Source organism: Callithrix jacchus, chromosome 14 (genome assembly GCF_049354715.1).
Source record: "Callithrix jacchus isolate 240 chromosome 14, calJac240_pri, whole genome shotgun sequence".
In the NCBI taxonomy this organism is placed as follows: domain Eukaryota; kingdom Metazoa; phylum Chordata; class Mammalia; order Primates; family Cebidae; genus Callithrix; species Callithrix jacchus.
The window spans coordinates 82,232,737-82,251,517 of NC_133515.1; the positions used below are offsets into that span (position 1 = coordinate 82,232,737).

An 18,781-nucleotide genomic window follows, 5' to 3' on the forward strand; every position below is an offset into this window, starting at 1 on the left:
GAGAAATGGGGTGACGATAGGGGAAAAGTAAGTTTTAAAAATGATTTATACAAAGCTTAAAACATTGGTAACTTTTAAAAACTAGGGCACCAAATAAATGCATTTAGTGATATTTTCCTATTTGTACTGTAGCAAATTATAAATGGAAATTTTAATCCACGATTATAAGGAAAGGCCCACTCACCTTTTTATCTGAAATTAAATCTAACAGTCTACTCCAAAGATAATTCTTTAATCTCCGTTTTTTCTTTCCCTTGGGGTTCTGGATACCCTTGTGGATCTAATGAGAGTTTTTCATCCTCTTCCTAGTATGCACATACCTGTATACACAAATTCTTTCATAGTATGTCAGGGAATGTCACAATCTGCTGAAGACTAATAGAAGAAACTTCTCAGAAATCCTAATTCATTTAACAGAACTTGGGATTCCAGTCTTATCTCCCAATATTGTATATGACTACGTTTGTGTCTCTTTTCAAAAGTTTTATTAGTTTTCCATCAACTCCGTTCCTAGCCTCATTATCTCTTTTGTCACTTCCAGATGTTCAAACCTCTGGTGGTGTTCACTAAAGGCAAGACTTTCATAGGAGTGGATGAGGTCTTTCTGGTCTTCCCTTGGTGGGCCTCTGTGCCTGGCACCTCTGCTACCACTAACAGCTCCCAGTGAGGTATCGAATCTACTCCCCTATCTTTATGAACACCACTATTCTCAGTGCTACTGCTACAAGTGTTTTCTCCCTGAAATAGAGTACAAAAGTTGTGGTGGGCTCAATAACATTCCTTCAAAATTCATGTGCACCTAGAACCTCAGAATGTAACCTGAAATAGGGTCTCTGCAATGTAACTAGTTAAGGGGAGTTGTCATTCTGGACTAAGGTTGGCCTAATTCCAGTGACTTCTTCCTCAGAAGAAGAGAACACACAGAGGAGAGGAGGTGAGAATGGAGGCAGTGATTGGAGTTAGGCTGCCACAGCTGAGGAACGCCAAGAACCTGAAGAGGCACATAAAGACTCTTCCCTAGCGTCTGCAGAAGAACATGGCCAAGTCAAAACCTTGATTAGAATTTGACTTCTGTTCTCTAGAACTCAGTAGGGAGAACAAACATCTGTTATTTTAAGGCAGCAAGTGTGTGGTAATTTGTTATTGTAGCCCTAGAAAACTAACATTGTATTTTTAAGCAGAAAGACTAAGACAGTTAAAACACTAAGAAAAACTCTTCCTAGGGCACTCTCCTGGCTTCTCAAAATCATTTTATGATTTTAGTTCAGAAAGCAATAAACATGAATGTCACTGTCACAGCCTACCCTTACTATGGCTGGTGATCTACAATACCACATTCACTGGTCAGAAGTCCTTATTTTTGCATGTGCATAAGTTTTAAATATCAAATCTCTTGGATCTTTTCCTTAATGAAGTATGGATTTTTGTCATTATAAAAAATATCTTCATCACCAAGCCAATACAAATATTTGTCATACTTTTAGTGCTTTTATGGTTTTGCTTTTTCAATGATAATGACAGTGATGATGAGAGCAACTACATTTAACCGTGCTTGTGGCCAGGTGCTGTGGCTCACGCCTGTAATCCCGGCACTTTGCGAGGCTAAGGCAGTTGGGTCACTTGAGGTCAGAAGTTTGAGACCATCCTGGCCAACATGGTGAAACCCCGTCTCTACTAAAAAAAATACAAAAATTAGCCAAGTGTAGTGGCGCATGCCTGTAATCCCAGCCACTTGGGAGGCTGAGGCAGGAGAACTGCTTAAACCCAGGTGGCGAAGGTTGCAGTGAGCTGAGATTGCGCCACTGCATTCCAGTCTGGGTGACGAAGTGAGGCTCCATCTCAAAAAAATAATAAAGAATAAAAATAAAGAGCCGGGTATGGTGGCTCATGCCTGTAATCCCAGCACTTTGGGAGGCTGAGGCGGGCAGATCATGAGGTCAGGAGTTTGAGATCAGCCTGGCCAACATGGTGAAACCCCATCTCTACGAAAGATACAAAAAATTAGCCAGGCCTGGTGGTTTGCACCTGTAATCCCAGCTATTCGGGAGGCTGAGGCAGGAGAATCACTTGAACCTGGGAGGTGGAGGTTGCAGCAAGTTGAGATCATGCCATTGCACTCCAGCCTGGGTGACAGGACAAAACTCCATCTCAAGGAAAAAAACAAAACAAAACAGCACTTGTATCTGCTGGGCACTGTTCCCAGCCCTTTACATATGTTAACTCACTCACTCCTCTTAATAGTCTATTAACTCATTTAATCCTCACAAGAATCCTACTAGGCAAGTACTGCTATCATCCCCATTTTATGAAACCGAGGCACAAAATGGTTAATTTGCCCAAGGTGACAAGGTGACACAGTGACTGGCAGAAATGGGCTGCCTAACTCCACAGTATGTGTTCTTCCCTAAAACACATTCTACTTCTCAAGAAATTCCAATTTAAATATTTTATTTAAGTAAATTTACATTGGTTTCAAGCTTTTGGTCCTAAAGGTTCGTCCAGCTATTTCAATACATATCACATATCCTATTTTTATCTCACAGATTTAAAATGCCATCATTATTACGTACGTACGTAATTCTCATTCCTGCTTGAATCTGTTTCTGTTTCTGAATTCTCTTTTCTGTTCCATTTCATTCTTGCAGCAGATGTTAACTCTTTATATAATAAAGATATTATTAGCTTTTTTATCTTTCCTATTTGTTACAAATATCTTGTCAAATATTTTTTTAATGTGGTCATAAAAATTCCTTCCAGCTTTCTTTTACTGCTTCAGAGTTCAAGAACTTTCATGAGTATCTACTTCTATTCACTATTCCTAATTTTTCTATGAGATTAAAAAATACTTAGCATAGATTTAGTCTATCTGGTGTTTGTTTGGTGTATCATAAACTAATCTGAATAAAATTTTTAGACCTTGATGCTTAGAGGGATTTTTTTCTTTTGCTCTTTATCATTTTCATAAAATATACATAACATGCAATTTAGAATCTTAATCATTTTTAAATGTGCAGTTCATCCGTATTAAATACATTCATAGAGCTGCACGACCTTCACCAGCATCCATCCCCATAACTATTTTTACCTCATAAAACTGACTCTACCCCATGAAAAAATAACTCCTCATTCTTCCTCTCCTCAGCCCCAATGACCATTCTATTTTCTGTGTCTATGATTCTGACTACTCTAAGTACTTTATATAAGTGGATTCATATAGTATTTGTCTTTTTGTGAATGGTTTACTTTAGTACTCATATAGTATTTGTCAAAGTGAATGGTTTACTTCACTTAACATAAATGTCCTCCAGGTTCATCCATTTTGTAGCATACGTCATAATTTCCTTCCTTTTTAAGACTGAGTAAATTCCATTGAATGTATGCACCACATTTTGTGTATCCATTCATCTACAGATGGAAATTTGGGTTGCTTCCACATTTTAGCTATTGTGAATAATGCTGCTATGAAAGCAGGATCACATTTCTCTTTGAGATCCTGCTTTAAATTATTTGGGGTATATACTCAGAAGTAAAAGTGCTGGACCATAAGGTAACTCCATTTTTGATTTTTTAAGGAACTACCATACTGTTTTCCACAGCAGCTGTACTGTTTTACATTCCCACCAACAGCGCACAAGGATTCCAATTTCTCCATATCCTTATCAACACTTACTATTTTATTTTTTTAATATTTGCTAGTAGCCATCCTAGTGGGTTTAAGGGGGTATCTCATTTGATTTGCATGTCCTTAATGATTAGTGGTGTTGAGCATCTTTTCATGTGCTTATTGTTCATCTGTTTATCTTCTCTGGAAAAATGTCTATTTAAGTCCTTTGCACATTTTTTAAATTTTGGGCTGTTTGGTGGGGGATTTTGTTGTTGGTCAATTTTAGGAGTCCTCTATATATGCTGGACATTATTCCCTTATCAGATACACCACTTGCAAATATTTTCTTCCATTCTGTGAGTTGCCTTTTTACTCTGTTGACACTGTTTTTGGTGCACAAAATTTTAAAATTTTCACAAAGTCCAATTTGTCTATTTTTTCTTTTATTGCCTGTGCTTTTGGTGTCATATCTAAGAAATCTTTGCCAAATCCACTGTTATAAAGCTTTTGCCTATGTTTTCTTCTAAGAGTTTTATGGTTACAGCTCTTAAATTTAAGTCTTTGATTCATTTTGAGTTAGCATTTGTATACAGTATTAGATAAGAGTCCAAGTTTATTCTTTTGCATGTGGATATGCAGTTTTCCAAGGACAATTTGTTGAAAGACTGTCCTTTCCCCAGTGAATGGTCTTGGCACCCTTGTCAAAAATTATTTGAGTCAGGTGCAGAAGCTCATGCCTGCAATTCCAGCACTTTGGGAGGCAGAGGTAGACAGACTGCTTGAGCCCAGAAGTTGGAGACCAATCTTGACAATACAGCAAGAGACTGTCTTTACAGAAAAAAAAAACAAAAACAAAAACAGAACTAGTTAGATGTGGTGGCATGCTCCTGTGGTCCTAGTTACTTAGGAAGCTGAGGCAGGAGGACTGCTTGAGCCCAGGAGTTAAAAGTTGCATGACTTAGCTATGATCATGCCACTGCACTCCAGCCTGTTCAAGAGAGTGAGATACTTTTTTTTCCCCCACAAGACAGAGTCTCACTCTGCCCCCTAGGACAGTGTGCAGTGGCACAATCTCGACTCACTGCAACCTCTGCCTCCCAGATTCAAGTGATTCTCCTGCCTCCGCCTCCCCAGCAGCTGGGACTACAGGCATGCGCCACCATGCCAAGCTAATTTTTAAAAATTTTTTGTGGAGACAGGGTTTTACCACGCTGGCCAGGCTGGTCTCAAACTCCTGACCTCAGGTGATCTGCCCACTTCATCCTCCCGAAGTGCTGGGATTACAGTTGTGGGCTATAGTGCCTGGCCAAGACACTGTCTCTTAAAAAAATATCATTTGACCACATGTGTAAAGATTTCTGGGCTCTTTGTTCAATTCCACTGGTTTATATGTCTGTCTTTATGCTAGTACCACACTGTTTTGACTATTGCAGTTTTGTGGTAAGTTTTGAAAACAGGAAGTGTGAGTCCCCCAGCTTTGTCATTCTTTTTAAAAGTTATTTGGGTCATCCAGGGTCTCCTGAGATGCCATATAAATTTTACGATAGCTTTTTCTATTTTTTGCAAAAAACCAATCTATTCAGATTTCCTATTTTCTTCCTGATTTAGTCTTGGTAGGTTTTGTATTTCTAGGAATTTGTCTATTTCATCTAGGCTATCCACTTTGTTGGCATACATTTGTTCACAATATTCTCATAATCTTTTTATTTCTGTAGAATCAGCAGTAATATTCCCACTGTCATTTCCGATTTCGGTAATCTGAGTCTCTTCTTTTTTTTCTTAGTCCATCTATCTAAAGGATTGTCCATTTTATTAATCTTCAAAGACTGAATTTTTGGTTTCACTGCTTTTTCTCTATTATTTTTCTACTGTCTATTTCATTTATCTCCATTCTAATCTTTATTCTTATTTTCTTCCTTCTGCTAGCCTTGGGTTTACTTTGTTCTTTAAGTTGTAAAGTTAAGTTACTGACTTGAAATATTTCTTGTGCTTTAATGTAAGCATTTAGAGTTATAAATTTCTTCCTTAGCAATGCTTTCGCTATGTCCTACAAGTTTTGGTATGTTGTATTTTCATTTTCATTCATCTCTAAGTATTTCCTAATTTCTCTTGTGATTTCTTTTTTGATCCATTGGTTAAGAATTATTGTCTATTTTCCATAATATTATGAATTTTCTAGTTTTACTTCTGTTATTAATTTGTAATTTTCATCCTGGGGTAGACAGAGAAGATACTTTGTATGATGTCTGTCTTTTTAAATCTACTGAGACTTAATTCATGGTCTATCATACTGTCTCTCCTAGATAATGTCCCATGTGCACTTGAGAAGATATGTACGCTGTTGTTGGGTAGAATGTTCTATACATGCCTACTATAAAATTCATTAACATACAAAATTTCTGCTTCTCTAACAGAGCTATACTTACCCCTTTTGGTTGTTGATGTCACAAAATTACATCTTTATAAATGGTGTACCCCAAAACATACACTAGTATGTTTAATGCGCTAGTCTCTTAAATTACACAGAAAACAAAATATGGAGCTACAAACCAAAGTTACAATGCTACTGGCTTTTAGATTAATAACGATTTTTTAAAAATGTATTAGTCACTTAAATCATGTGGAAAACTAAGAGTACAGTTAAAAAACATTGTAACAGGCTGGGTGCAGTGGCTCCGCTTATAATCTCAGAACTTTGGGAGTCCAAGGTGGGTGGATCACCTGAGGTCAGGAGCTGAAGAGTAGCCTGACCAACATGGTGGAAACCCGTCTCTACTAAAAATACAAAAAATTAGCCAGGCATGGTGGCAGGTGCCTGTAATCCCAGTACTCGGGAGGCTGAGGCAGGAGAATCTCTTGAACCTAGGAGGCAGAGGTTGCAGTGAGCTAAAATCCTGCCATTGCACTCCAGCCTGGGCAACACAGCGAGACTCCATCTCAAACAACAACAAAAACCAAAAACATTGTTACAATAATATTAGCTTTTATAATTGTTCTTGTACTTATCTTTATTGAGATTTTTATTTCTTCATACAGGTCTGAGTTATTGTCTCCATGTCTTTTCTTTTCACCCTGCAGGACTCCCTTGAGCACTTCTTGCAGGGCAGTTCTAGTGGTAACGAACTGCCTTAACTTTTGTTTATCCCGGAATGTCTTAATTTCTCCCTCACTTTTGTTTTTTTTTTTTTTTTAGCACTTAGAATACAACAGCCCACTGCCTTCTGGTCCCCGAAGTTTATGATGATAAATCTGCTGACAATCTTATTGAGGAATTCTTTGTATGCGACAGATTTCATTTTAATCAGTAAAAATAGCTCTATAGTCCTTCACATCCCTCCCAAACCAGTACCATGCCACTGAGTTCATGTAATGGCCTTTAAATCCCTTACTCACTTCTCTATTTCATTTAGGTAGAAGAACTTTTGTTTCATCCCATCCCTATTTCTCACCTCCATCAGGAACCACACTTAGGGAATGCAGCAAGCAGAGAATGACTGGGAAACTAACAATGGCCTGGGAAGAGAGCTGAAGGCCTCTCACAGAGAGGAGTGGCAATTCCAACATAAATGTAGAAGAATCTCCACAAAGTGAAATGTATTAACTATTCTCTATCCCCGGCACTAACCTTGACTTCCTTGCACTGGTCTCATCAAAGTCTGACCTAAAGTACAAGGCACTGGCCCTTTTGACTCCTGGAGGTCCTCACAGCAGGAAGGAATAGGACTGCCTTAGGACCCATTACAAAAACTTCCAGGAGGGCTCCAGGCCAGGAATGAAGCAATTTCCCACCTCCCCTGCTTGGCTAACTCCCTGCTCCACTTGGAGCTCTCTAAGTACTTGTTCTGTTTCCTGGTCTGATAACCCTGACCCTTGGCTTCCCCAAACCTCAGTTATCGGAGAAAGATAGGCAGTTTAGCATTGTCTTTTTTAGTTCTTCAGAAAAAAACCAAAAAGCAAAAATAACAATTCTTGGATTGTGGAAAGGGCTTTAGATTAAATAGGCCAGATGTCAAGCCTTAGCTTTATTGCTTGCTAGCTATAAGAAATCAACCTTATTAATTCACTTTGCTAAGCCTCAGATACCGCAACAGTTAAATGGAGAGAATACCTATTTTCCAAAGTTATAATATATGCAACATATATCCATTCCCTCCCCCTCTCTTTACTTTCAGGTAATGCACAGACAGCAAGTGTACCAGGACATCAGTTTCACTGGCAACTTGCCCCCCTGCACATCAACACCATCTTCTCCTACCCCAAAGAAAGCATCAAATAAAAATACACACAAAGGACAACCTCAATATGCAAGAATATATATGGTATGATTCTATCTATATGGTATTTAAGAAAAAGCAAACCGAACTGTGGAGACAGAAATGAGAAAGTAGTTGCCTCATGGGGGGAAGAGGTGGCGTTTCAACTGACTGGAAACACATGTAAGAGAATTTTCTGTAATAATGAAAACAGTCCATAATTGTTTGGGGTGGTGATTACATAAGAATACATAATAGAGGCCGGGTGCAGTCCCAGCACTTTGGGAGGCCGAGGTGGGTAGATCACGAGGTCAAGAGATAGAGACCGTCCTGGTCAACATAGTGAAACCCTGTCTCTACTAAAAATACAAAAAAAATTAGCTGAGCATGGTGGCACACACCTGTAGTCCCAGCTACTCAGGAGGCTGAGGCAGGAGAATTGCTTGAACCCAGGAGGCGGAGGTTGTGGTGAGCCGAGATCACGCCATTGCACTCCAGCCTGGGTAACAAGAGCGAAACTCTGTCTCAAAAAAAAAAAAAAAAAAAAAAAAAAAAAAAAATATATATATATATATATATATATATATATATATATATATATATTTAGTAGTAGTTAAAATTACCTGCAAATTATTTTTCATTTTCTTATTTTATTTCATATTCTTTTGAGATGGGGTATTGCTCTGTTGCTCAGGCTGGAATGCAGTGACACGATCATAGCTCACTGAAACCTTGAACTCCTGGGCTTAAGTATCCTCCTGTTGTTGCCTCCTAAGTAGCTGGGACTGTAGGCACATGCCACAATGCCTGGGTTATTATTGCAAATCATGTCTCAATTTTTAAAAACCTTTATTAGATATCATTCACAGGTACATTAACATGATAGGAAAATGTGCTTTTGACATAAATCTTCCCCATAAACTTCAAGGCATGGCATAAAGAAAAAAAATAAGATATGCCTACCTGTGATTTCTGTCCTCAGTTCCTACTAGCCAAATGACTGCTCAAGTTATATAAGCTCTCTGGGTCTCATATTAATCAACTATAAACTGAAGACTATTTAGTATTGACTTCACATACTGTATGCCCAATAAAAGATAAGCTGTGTTAAGTGGCAGAAACATAGTAAGCACTCAATATACGTTAATCCCCTTTCCTTCCTCTTCTACATATAAACAGCAAATGAATGTCAACAATGCAATACTTAAATCATTTCCCCAAAATGTTGCTCAAGGTATCCAGAAAAAGAAAAAGGAAAAGGAAAAATATCCCAACAAATCAATGGTAGAATTTACCTTGAGTAAAGATGTATGGCTATTTATGAGGATTTGTTTGGAAGGATATTCATGACATTATTTACAATACTCAAAAGCTGGAAAACTGAACAGCAACTAATTATGTAGAAACATGAAAATCAGTTTTTTTTGAAAATCAGTTTTATGATAGATGAATAAAAATATGTATAATCTAGAAATGAATACAAATAAGTGCTACTATAGAAAAGCATTCCTGGGTTTTACCAATCTATATATGAGTCAAAATTAGGACAAAGGTTTTTTCAACATAGTACTAGAAGTCCTAGACAGAGCAATTAGGCAAGAAAAAGAAATAAGAGATATTCTAATAGGCAAAAACTAGGAGAAACTGTCCCTATTGGCTGACAATATGATCTTAGAGAAAACTCTAAAGAGTCCACTTAAAAACTATTAGAACTGATTAAATAAATGTAGATACAAAATCAACATACAAAAATCAGTAGCATATGTATAATACTAATAAAAACTATACAGAAAGGAATGATGGTTACCAGAGTCAGGGTAGGGTGGAAGTGGGGTGGGGAGGAAGTGGGGAATTATTGGGCAAAGGATACAAAGTTTCAGACAGAGGATTAAGTTTGAGATCTTCTGCACAGCACAGTGACTGCAGACAACAATAACGTTTTGTACATTTTGAAATGCCTGAATAAAATGTCAAATATCTCACCATAAAAAGACAGGTAAACAAGGTGATGGGTATGTTAATTAGCCTGATCTAATCATTCTACCTTGTGTGTGTGTGTACATGTGCATGTGTGTGTGTGTATATATACACACAAAAACGTCACATTGTACTCCATAAATGTATACAATTAGAGGCTGTCAATTAAAATAGTATTAATTAAATTATAAAATGGACAAACAAGAAAATGATAAAGGTAGTAAATTCACTCATTCTTTAATTACAAATAGTGAGGAAAAAACAGAAAAATTTGAGGCTAATTTACCCATGCTTATTAAAATAAGCATGAATTTACACACACACACACACACACACACACACACTCACACACGCACGCACGCACAGGAAAAAAACGTTAATGGTAATAATCCACCACATCCATAAAGTAGAAAAAACAGGTACAGGATTACAACATGTTAAATTGGAATAAGAACTTCATTTTGCTATATTGAAAATTCCCCATGATTAGAAAAGTAAGAAGCTAAGACTATGACCACTAAAATATGTTTGAAAAAATCTATTTTAGATAAAAGTTAAATCATGGTATCTGAATTCATACTAGGAAAAAATACATATATATTTTTAGATTTTTTTCCTTTTCTGAAAAATGCTCAAATGCATTTCTTTGCATCTTGGGTCCTCTTATTCTTTCTTAGGGAAGGCTGCTGAAAGACTTCCCCTTTTTTTTTTTTTGGAGACAGGGTTTTGCTCTGTCACCCAGGCTGGAATATAGTGGTGTGATCATGGCTCACTGCAGCTTCAACCTCTCCAGGCTCAAGGGATCCTCCCATCTCAGCTCCCGAGTAGCTACAAGTACATACCACCAAGCCCAGCTAAATTTTTTTTGTATTTTTTGTAGAGAAAGGGTTTTGCAATGTTGCCCAGGCTGGTCTCAAACCCAGGCTGAGCTCAGGCAATCTTCCTGCCTTGGCCTCCCAAAATGCTGGGATTACAGGTATAAGCAAGCCACTGTGCCCAGCCAGCTGAAAGATTTCTAAGTAAATGTTCTTAAAATTCCAATGATTTTGATTTGGCATCCAACATGGCAAATCACAACTGGAAGTTTTATGAGAATCAACTATGTACATACTCAGGTTATTTTTATCAAAATTATGTCCTTTAGTATCTATAATACCACTGTTACTACCATAGATTATTGTAAATATCACCTCTATTCTCATACATTTACATATATTCAAATACAGAAGTATTATCTAAACATTAGCAAGAATGTTTTTCATCCTGAGAGAGAATGAGACTCCTAATCTGGGGGTGGTGGGGATGGTAAGAAAAAAGAAATTTAAATAAAATTGTTCAATACCTTTTCAGCTATTGTAACTGCTTCTGCTTCATTTTTTCTTGCCTTTCTTTTAGAATACATGAGTTAGCAAGATTTGCCATACTTAATTCATCTAAGTCAACTAAAATCAGCATTATCTCAATGACTTTATAACTCTTAATGATATACAAGTAACAGCTTTACCAAACAATCTTTGAACAGTTACTTTGTCTAATATTATTAGTTTCCTTAAAACAAGTGGGCGGGGAGTTCGATCTATCCTATCCATTTATCCATCCATCCATCCATCCATCCATCCATCCAGAGTCAGATATAGCTTATGATAATAGTGTAAACCTATCCCCACAGCTGTGGTGAGAAGAAAATGAGCTAATACATGTGAAGTTCTTAGGACAGTTTCAGACACACAGCAAGCCCTCAGTAAATATTAATTATTGTTATTTTACCACACACCACTTTGGCCTGCTCTATGTGCCTTGGGAAGCGAGAGAGAATAAAGGAGCAAATAGAAAAGTCCCTTGCTTTCATGAGTACATATCATAGTTCTGTCTCTTATTGGAGGAGAGAGGCCTAGACCCATCTGGGAACCTTATATAAAACAACTCCTACTGGTGCCAAGTAGAGCACCAGTAGATCATCCATGAAAGGGTGATCAGGATTTTCTCAGGATCCAAAATGTTACTAATCCTTAGCAGACATGAAGGAAATTACTGTGGTTAAAGTATAGATTTAGAGAGGAAATCTCACTCACAACAGAAAGAAAAGAAGATCAGTTAAGAAATAGAGGCAGATGACAGAAGATTAATGGGATCATTAAGCTTCATTAAAAGGAAGCCAATTCTAAGGCAACTAAGGAAGAGATGACATAGTGAAGCAATGCCAAGAGGACAGAAAAACAGACTGACAGCTTGAAGAATGCCCCATCTACCTTACCAGGAAGGAGGGGAGCTTCACACTCCTTTCTGACTTGGTGTGTAAACTTATTCAGCCTAGCTGTAGAGGACTGCTAAAGTCCCTTTTTGCTCTGAAAGTGTGTGATTCTAAAGAATGCTGGAATTGAGCCAGCAGCAATATCTAAATGAGGAGTGTTGAATTTCAATGTTTCATGTACATTTTTTTTAACAGGAAAGAAAACAACAGAATTTCTTTCAAGTGTAAGATGGAATATACTATCAATATAAATGATTTACATTCTCCTTGAGATTTTAGGAACAGGTTTCAGAAATCTTTTCCAGTAAAGAAAGAACTTAAAAATCACAGTTGCAGTAAACAAGAGATATGCACTATCTTCAGTGGTCACAATATACTGAGATCTGTTCAGAGTCTCATCAGTGCCCTTGCCAAGGCACTAAGTGTAGAAGAGGAAGAACTGTCTCAATGGAAGATTTCAGTACAACTGTGGCTGTCGGGAGACTGTGCAAACAGATTCACTAGAGCCCCTGCACTTTCTAGGATGTAAAACTGCTATCCCTTCATTCACTTGGCTATCATTCCACTCAGTTTTGTTTGTTTATTTTGAGATAGAGTTTCGCTGTGTCACCCATTTATTTATTTAATTTGAGACAGAGTTTCACTCTGTCACCCAGGCTGGGGTACAGTGGCATGATCTCTGCTCACTGCAACCTCCATCTCCTGGGTTCAAGCAATTCTCATGCCTCAGCCTCCCAAGCAGCTAGGATTACAGGTGCCTGCCACCATGCCTGGCTAGATTTGGACTTTTCGTAGAGATGGGGCTTCACCATGCTGGCCAGGCTGGTCTCAAACTCCTGACCTCAAGTGATCCGCTTGCCTCGGCCTCCCAAAGTGTTGGGATTACAGGCATGAGCCACCACACCCAGACTTCATTCAGTTTTAAATAATCTTTATGCTGTAAAATTCAAGTCCAGAATGGATGCATAGTATACAATATTTAGAAAGGACCTCCCCCCAGCAAAAAAAAAGAAAGAAAGAAAACCATATATGTAAGTGCAGGAGTTATATTAACTCAAGGAGTTACTCCAGCTACCACAAGTCAGAGAATACACTGAGATACCCAAAGTGATAAGTAACACAGTGTCCTATTTAGTTTCTGCTAAGTGATTATACATATGTAACTCACATACCTATCAGATTTCATAACTGAGTCCCAGTAATATTCAGTTTATGACTACACAAATATGGCATTAGAATTCCAGAATTCGTATATAATGAAGAATATATGACTATAAAAAAATACCCTTTTCATATGTTACATGTGTTTAACAAAATTTTCCTGTGCATATTTAAGGAAATAATTTGTACCATATCATCAAGGATTAATATCAAACACAAACTGAAATAACAAAATATTAATATCCTACCTGAACATCTTTGTACTTGTCACGTAAGTCCAAGAGCCGGTGATAAGCTTTAATGGCTTCTGAAAATTCCCCAACGTCAGTGCTGGTGAGGATGTAGTTTTCCCAAATTTGCCAGTGTTCATAGTTACACTTGAGAGCTTCTTGTAAAGTTCTAAAAGCTTTTACTCTATTGAAGGTCAAATTTTAAAGAGAGCAACAATGAACTCCTTTTTATTAGAATAAAGCATAGCTAAATGTACAACATGCTAATGTGGACTATCAGTCCTTATTCACTCATATTAACAAAAAGAATTAGAGATCCAAACAACACAAAACCACCTAAAATTTCCCTACAAAATTCAATGACAGACCCTATGGTATACGTAGCATACATACAGAGATACTCCTTTCCTATTTACTGACAAGAACATTATTTTATAACTAGGTATCAATCACAGTATCACCTCAAGAGAAGGCACACTCAGTTCCAAAGCTGGAGTCAGAATGGCCAAGAAAGTACAATTGTAAACCTGCAAGACAAAAGGTGCACACAGTAGCACAGGGAGCAGAGGCAAGGAGGTCAAAACAAAACAACACACTCCTCATGAATCTGCAACCAAAATGCCACAAACCAAAATTCTACACCCTGTGGGGAAAAAACCTATAGTCAACAAAACTAACAACAGGACATACATTTACTAAAGATAAAATTTTAAGGGGGCTTGGTATGGTGGCTAACACCTACATTCCCAGCACCATTTGAGTGGCTGAGGTGGGTGGATCACCTGAGGTCAGAAGTTCGAGATCAGCTTGTCAATAAGTGTAACCCCATCTCTACTAAAAAATACAAAAAAAAAAAAAAAAATAGCTGGGTGTGGTGGCATGTGCCTTTAATCCCAGCTACTCGGAGGCTTGATGCACAAGAATCACTTGAATCTGGTAGGCAGATGTTGCAATGAGCCAAGATCATGACCCTGCACTCCAACTTGGGTGACAGAGCAAGACTCCATCAAATAAATAAATAATATTTTGAGGAGGAGAGGGAGGAATGAAAAAAAATTTTAAAGATTGTTTAAGGAACAATTGAAACAATCTATCAAGTCTTTAAATAAATTTGTTTAGAATACTGAGACAAAGAAATAATTTATACTGGAACAGAAAATCGTGAAACAAAAACAGGAAGAAATGAAATAAGAACAAGGAGATGTGAATAAAAACTAACTGGAAATGTCAGTATTGAAGGAGGCATGAAAACAACAAAAAAACCTCCATAGCTAACAAAAACTAGACTGTACATAGTCAAGGAGAAACTGATCAGCGTTGTCAATACAGTGTAATCCCATCTGGAATTGGAAGATAATACTGAGGAGTTCATACAGAATTTGAATTAAAAAACAAAAGAGCTGGAAAGAGTCAGAGGAAAGAATAAGAGGTAAGATTTATACATCTGATAGACATTCTACAGTAAACAAATGCAGAGCATGGCAGGATTCTTTATATCAAAAAGCTGAGAATTCTCCAGATATGAACAGATATCTAAATTCTATTATCAAAAGTATATTTCACATACTGACTGAGCATTACAAAGACAAACCAATGTCTAGAAATACTGTGTGAAATTTAGGAAAGATATTCCTAATATCTACAAAGAAATGACAACATATATTTATTTCATCAGCAGTAAGACGACAGAAGACAACAGAATATTACTTTTAAAGTGCTGAGTGAAAATAACTGTTAGCACAAATATTATAATCAGCTAAACTTACCACTCAAGAATAAATGCAAAATGAAACATTTTTAGATATACAAGGTTAAGACTGTTTACCATCTATTGACACTAAGAGATCTAAGGGATTCCTTCTTGCAAAAATACAAGGGAACTCAAAAAGAAAGAAAGGAAACATGTCTTCAATTTCAGTCGTAAATTGTTTCCTTAGGATACGTTTTTCTTTTTTTCCTTTCTCTACTCTACCCCATCACCACCTCCATCTAATAACAACTGCCTCCAACGGTGTTGGACCAAGACTCCCCAGTTCTCCCGTCCACAGGGGTTGGAGGTGAAGTTATACTACTGGAAAATAACTCAACAATTACAAATCTATAATATCCTTTTTCTTATATGTCCTCCCGTCCTCTATCCATAATTTCCTAGCCTCAAAATTGCTCAATGAATTCTTTTTTCCTTTTTGGGAAATATAGCTTCTTTGTAAGGTGCTTCCTTTCAGGATTCACTTATCAAAACCCTTCTATAGTAGAGATATTACACATGAAAGTTATATCTGAAGATGAGGCATTTTTCTATGGGACTGACAGGAACATGATACCGAGGGGAATCAGATGAAACAGCAAAGAGAGCACTTTAATGAAGAATCTTGTGACCACAAAGGGATAAATGAAATAGTCTAATGGGCCGTCTTAAGGCATGAATAGATTCTTCTGAGGTGAGCATTAATAATTACCTCAGAAATAACAATCCCATTAGCTTTGTCTGGAGCCTTAGCAAAGAAAGAAAAGAGTAAACAGGAAAGAATAAAAGAAATGACTGACCTCTGACCTTACCACTCGACTTTTGCACAAATACCTATTTGTGGAGTTGCAAGAAGCTAAGAAAGTTGAGAAACAATATACAAGAACCCCTAGGAGAGAAAGCAGAATTCCTAACATGATTGGGCTGGAAGACAAGGTATCAAGAGCCTCACTCGTACAAACTTATCTGGGTTGCCAGAAAAACTCACTGAGATCATTCTACAACTATGACAGGGACTTCCCCAGCCTGTTGCTTTAAACCAAAAAGGTCTCCAGAGAGTTTTAACACAATCAGTTGCAATCAAGAACATAATATTATCTTCTGAAGAGAATGGTAGAACAGACAGTACTTTATGGACGCTGTCATCCAAGATCAGAGGCAGCATTTCATGATCTTAACGTAATATGGATTTAATGACGTCATCGGAAATTATCTTGTGATTCCACCAAGAAAAATTAAGTTTGAAAGTAAGGCCAAATAAAAATGAAAATATATCCATCCTTTAATTAATTGGTTAGAACTCTGGCAACAGCAGTCCTTCTCTCTTCCTTTTCCTTCGCTTTTCGTAGCTAGTCAACAAGCCCAGTTAGTTGGTTGCCCCCTTTATAAACACTTTGGCATCTGCCCCTTCTTTTTCCACTCTAGTTATCTCACGCCTGAATTGTTACAACAGCTGTGTCCTAACTGGTTTCCCAGCCTCCAGTTTCCTCTCTAGTCTGCCTCACATACTGCCACCAGATAAATCTTCCCCAAAAGCTTCTTTCTTCATGAAATTACCACACTGAGATCTCTGCCTTCCTATTCTCAACGGGACAGTCTCAACTCGTTAGTCAAATAATCAGAAAATACTGCAATTTTACTACAACCTACCTTTCTAACCTTATGTCTCACTGAATATTTCAAATTACTCTACAGCTGGGCTATTTTACTTCCTCTCTCCTAAAATACTACATTCATTCCTGTCATTCTGCATTTGGTCACATCATTTTCCTTGCCTAAGAAGCTTTCCTCTGCCCCTTCTAGCCATCCTTCAAATTACTGCTTGAGTCCAACATTCTCTCAGAAGCATTTCTGATCCAGATCACACGCCTTCCCTCTTCTTTGATCCTATGGGACTAAATGAGTGGCTGGCACATAAGAAGTGTGCTACAAATATCATGTATGATTATTTTAGCCCTCTTTATATTCTCGATTGATATTTGCCACAAATAGCTTATACGCTAATCAATTTTTAAAATAAGATGGCATAGTATTTTATTTTTTAAACCTACATTCCCTGAAGACATTGGCTCATATTTATTTACATTTCTCAATAATGCTAATACAAAGCAAGCAATGAATACAAATACCTGTCAATTCAGTTGACCAACTAAACATGTGTTTGCTTTTATCATGTAATGAAAGGTAGAATGTAAAACTTCAGTACTAAGTAAAGATATCCAGTAACATCTTATTTTATTACCTATAAAATGTTTTCAATAAATAAACTGTATATTTAGAATTCAAGTTAATTTAGTTTGAATTAAGTTATTCTATTTCATATACATGGGTGAGAAAAGTGCAATAAGGAGAAACACTGAAATAATGTTCAGTTGTAGAAAATCTCATTCGTTTATTTTGGAAGCAAAGTTCTTCATATTTTTCTGATGAACTTACTTTTGTTTTAATCGGATATAGGAGGTTGATAAATTGTTCCATGCTTCAGCATTCTGAAATGATAGAGAATTCAGTTAATTAACTATTCTCATTTAGGTAAAATTATTGCTGAAACCAAAAGTACAACACACTTTCGAAGTCCAATATATACTCTTTAAACCACAATTTTCAAGAAGGTATGTTTAAAGGTATATGGCGAAATTAAATTAGGATGGACTTTTATAATTTAGAAAAAGGTTTAAAAAATCAACCAAGCAATATAACTATTATTGTACTAATTAGCAATTCAGTTAAAATTTTATTTTCAAATTTGGATGTACAAAATAGTTAAGATAATTTACAACATACTCTATATAGTACTACATAGATTTATTACAAAAAAAGGTAATGCAGTATACTGTTTTTTCCTATCTTAAAAGATTTTGCCATTATATCAACATCCTTCTTCACTGGATAAGGGGGAAAAAAAAGAATCTGTTCTCCAGTGTTACTACCTAGTATTTCATCCATCAAATATATTTCTCTACCTATTCCTATAACGAATGACAAAAACAAAACTGTTATATAAATTTTTTAAAATCAGTTTAATTGGATTGAATTTATATAAATGTTGATTCTAACAAGAATGATATAAATTATATATTTCTCTTTGTTCCACTTTTCATCTAATATAGTAAATATAGTTCTCAAGTCCCACACATACGATTCAAAAATTAAATGGCAGTGAACCTCCACTTCCAGACATGGCAAAATTAGTAACTTCTTGAAGTCTGGCAAAGAACAACTATTAGAGAGCTATGAGCTGAATGGAGATTTTGGAGGTCACATTGTGCTAGGAGCTATTCAAGTTCCAAACCAGCCAAGGTCAAGAGTTCTTATTGATTGCCCATAGCATTAAGTTCAATCCTAGAGAGGTTATACCTTAAGAAAAGGTTATTAAAAGCCTGGGTGTAGTAGTTCACGTCTGTAATCCCAGCACTTTGGGAGGCTAAGATGGGAGGATCACTTGAGGCCAGGGGTTTGAGACTAGCCTGGTAAAAAGAGTGAAGCCTATCTCTCTCTCTCTGTATATATATATTTTTTTAAAAAGGGTTTTAAGAAAATAACAACTTCAGACCCACT

At 36.8% G+C, this 18,781-nt stretch overlaps 1 protein-coding gene across 4 annotated transcripts in view; it reads right to left on the bottom strand.

The window, feature by feature from the left end:
- TTC27 (tetratricopeptide repeat domain 27) overlaps positions 1-18,781 on the bottom strand; it is a 198,691-nt gene that overhangs the window by 30,398 nt on the left and 149,512 nt on the right. For all 4 annotated transcript variants that reach the window (XM_078349511.1, XM_035272835.3, XM_078349512.1 and 1 more), the window contains 2 exons: positions 17,660-17,712; positions 13,495-13,660 (listed from right to left, as the gene is read on the bottom strand). In XM_078349511.1, the coding sequence (XP_078205637.1) occupies positions 13,495-13,660; positions 17,660-17,712 (219 nt within the window). The remainder of the gene's footprint in view (positions 1-13,494; positions 13,661-17,659; positions 17,713-18,781) is intronic.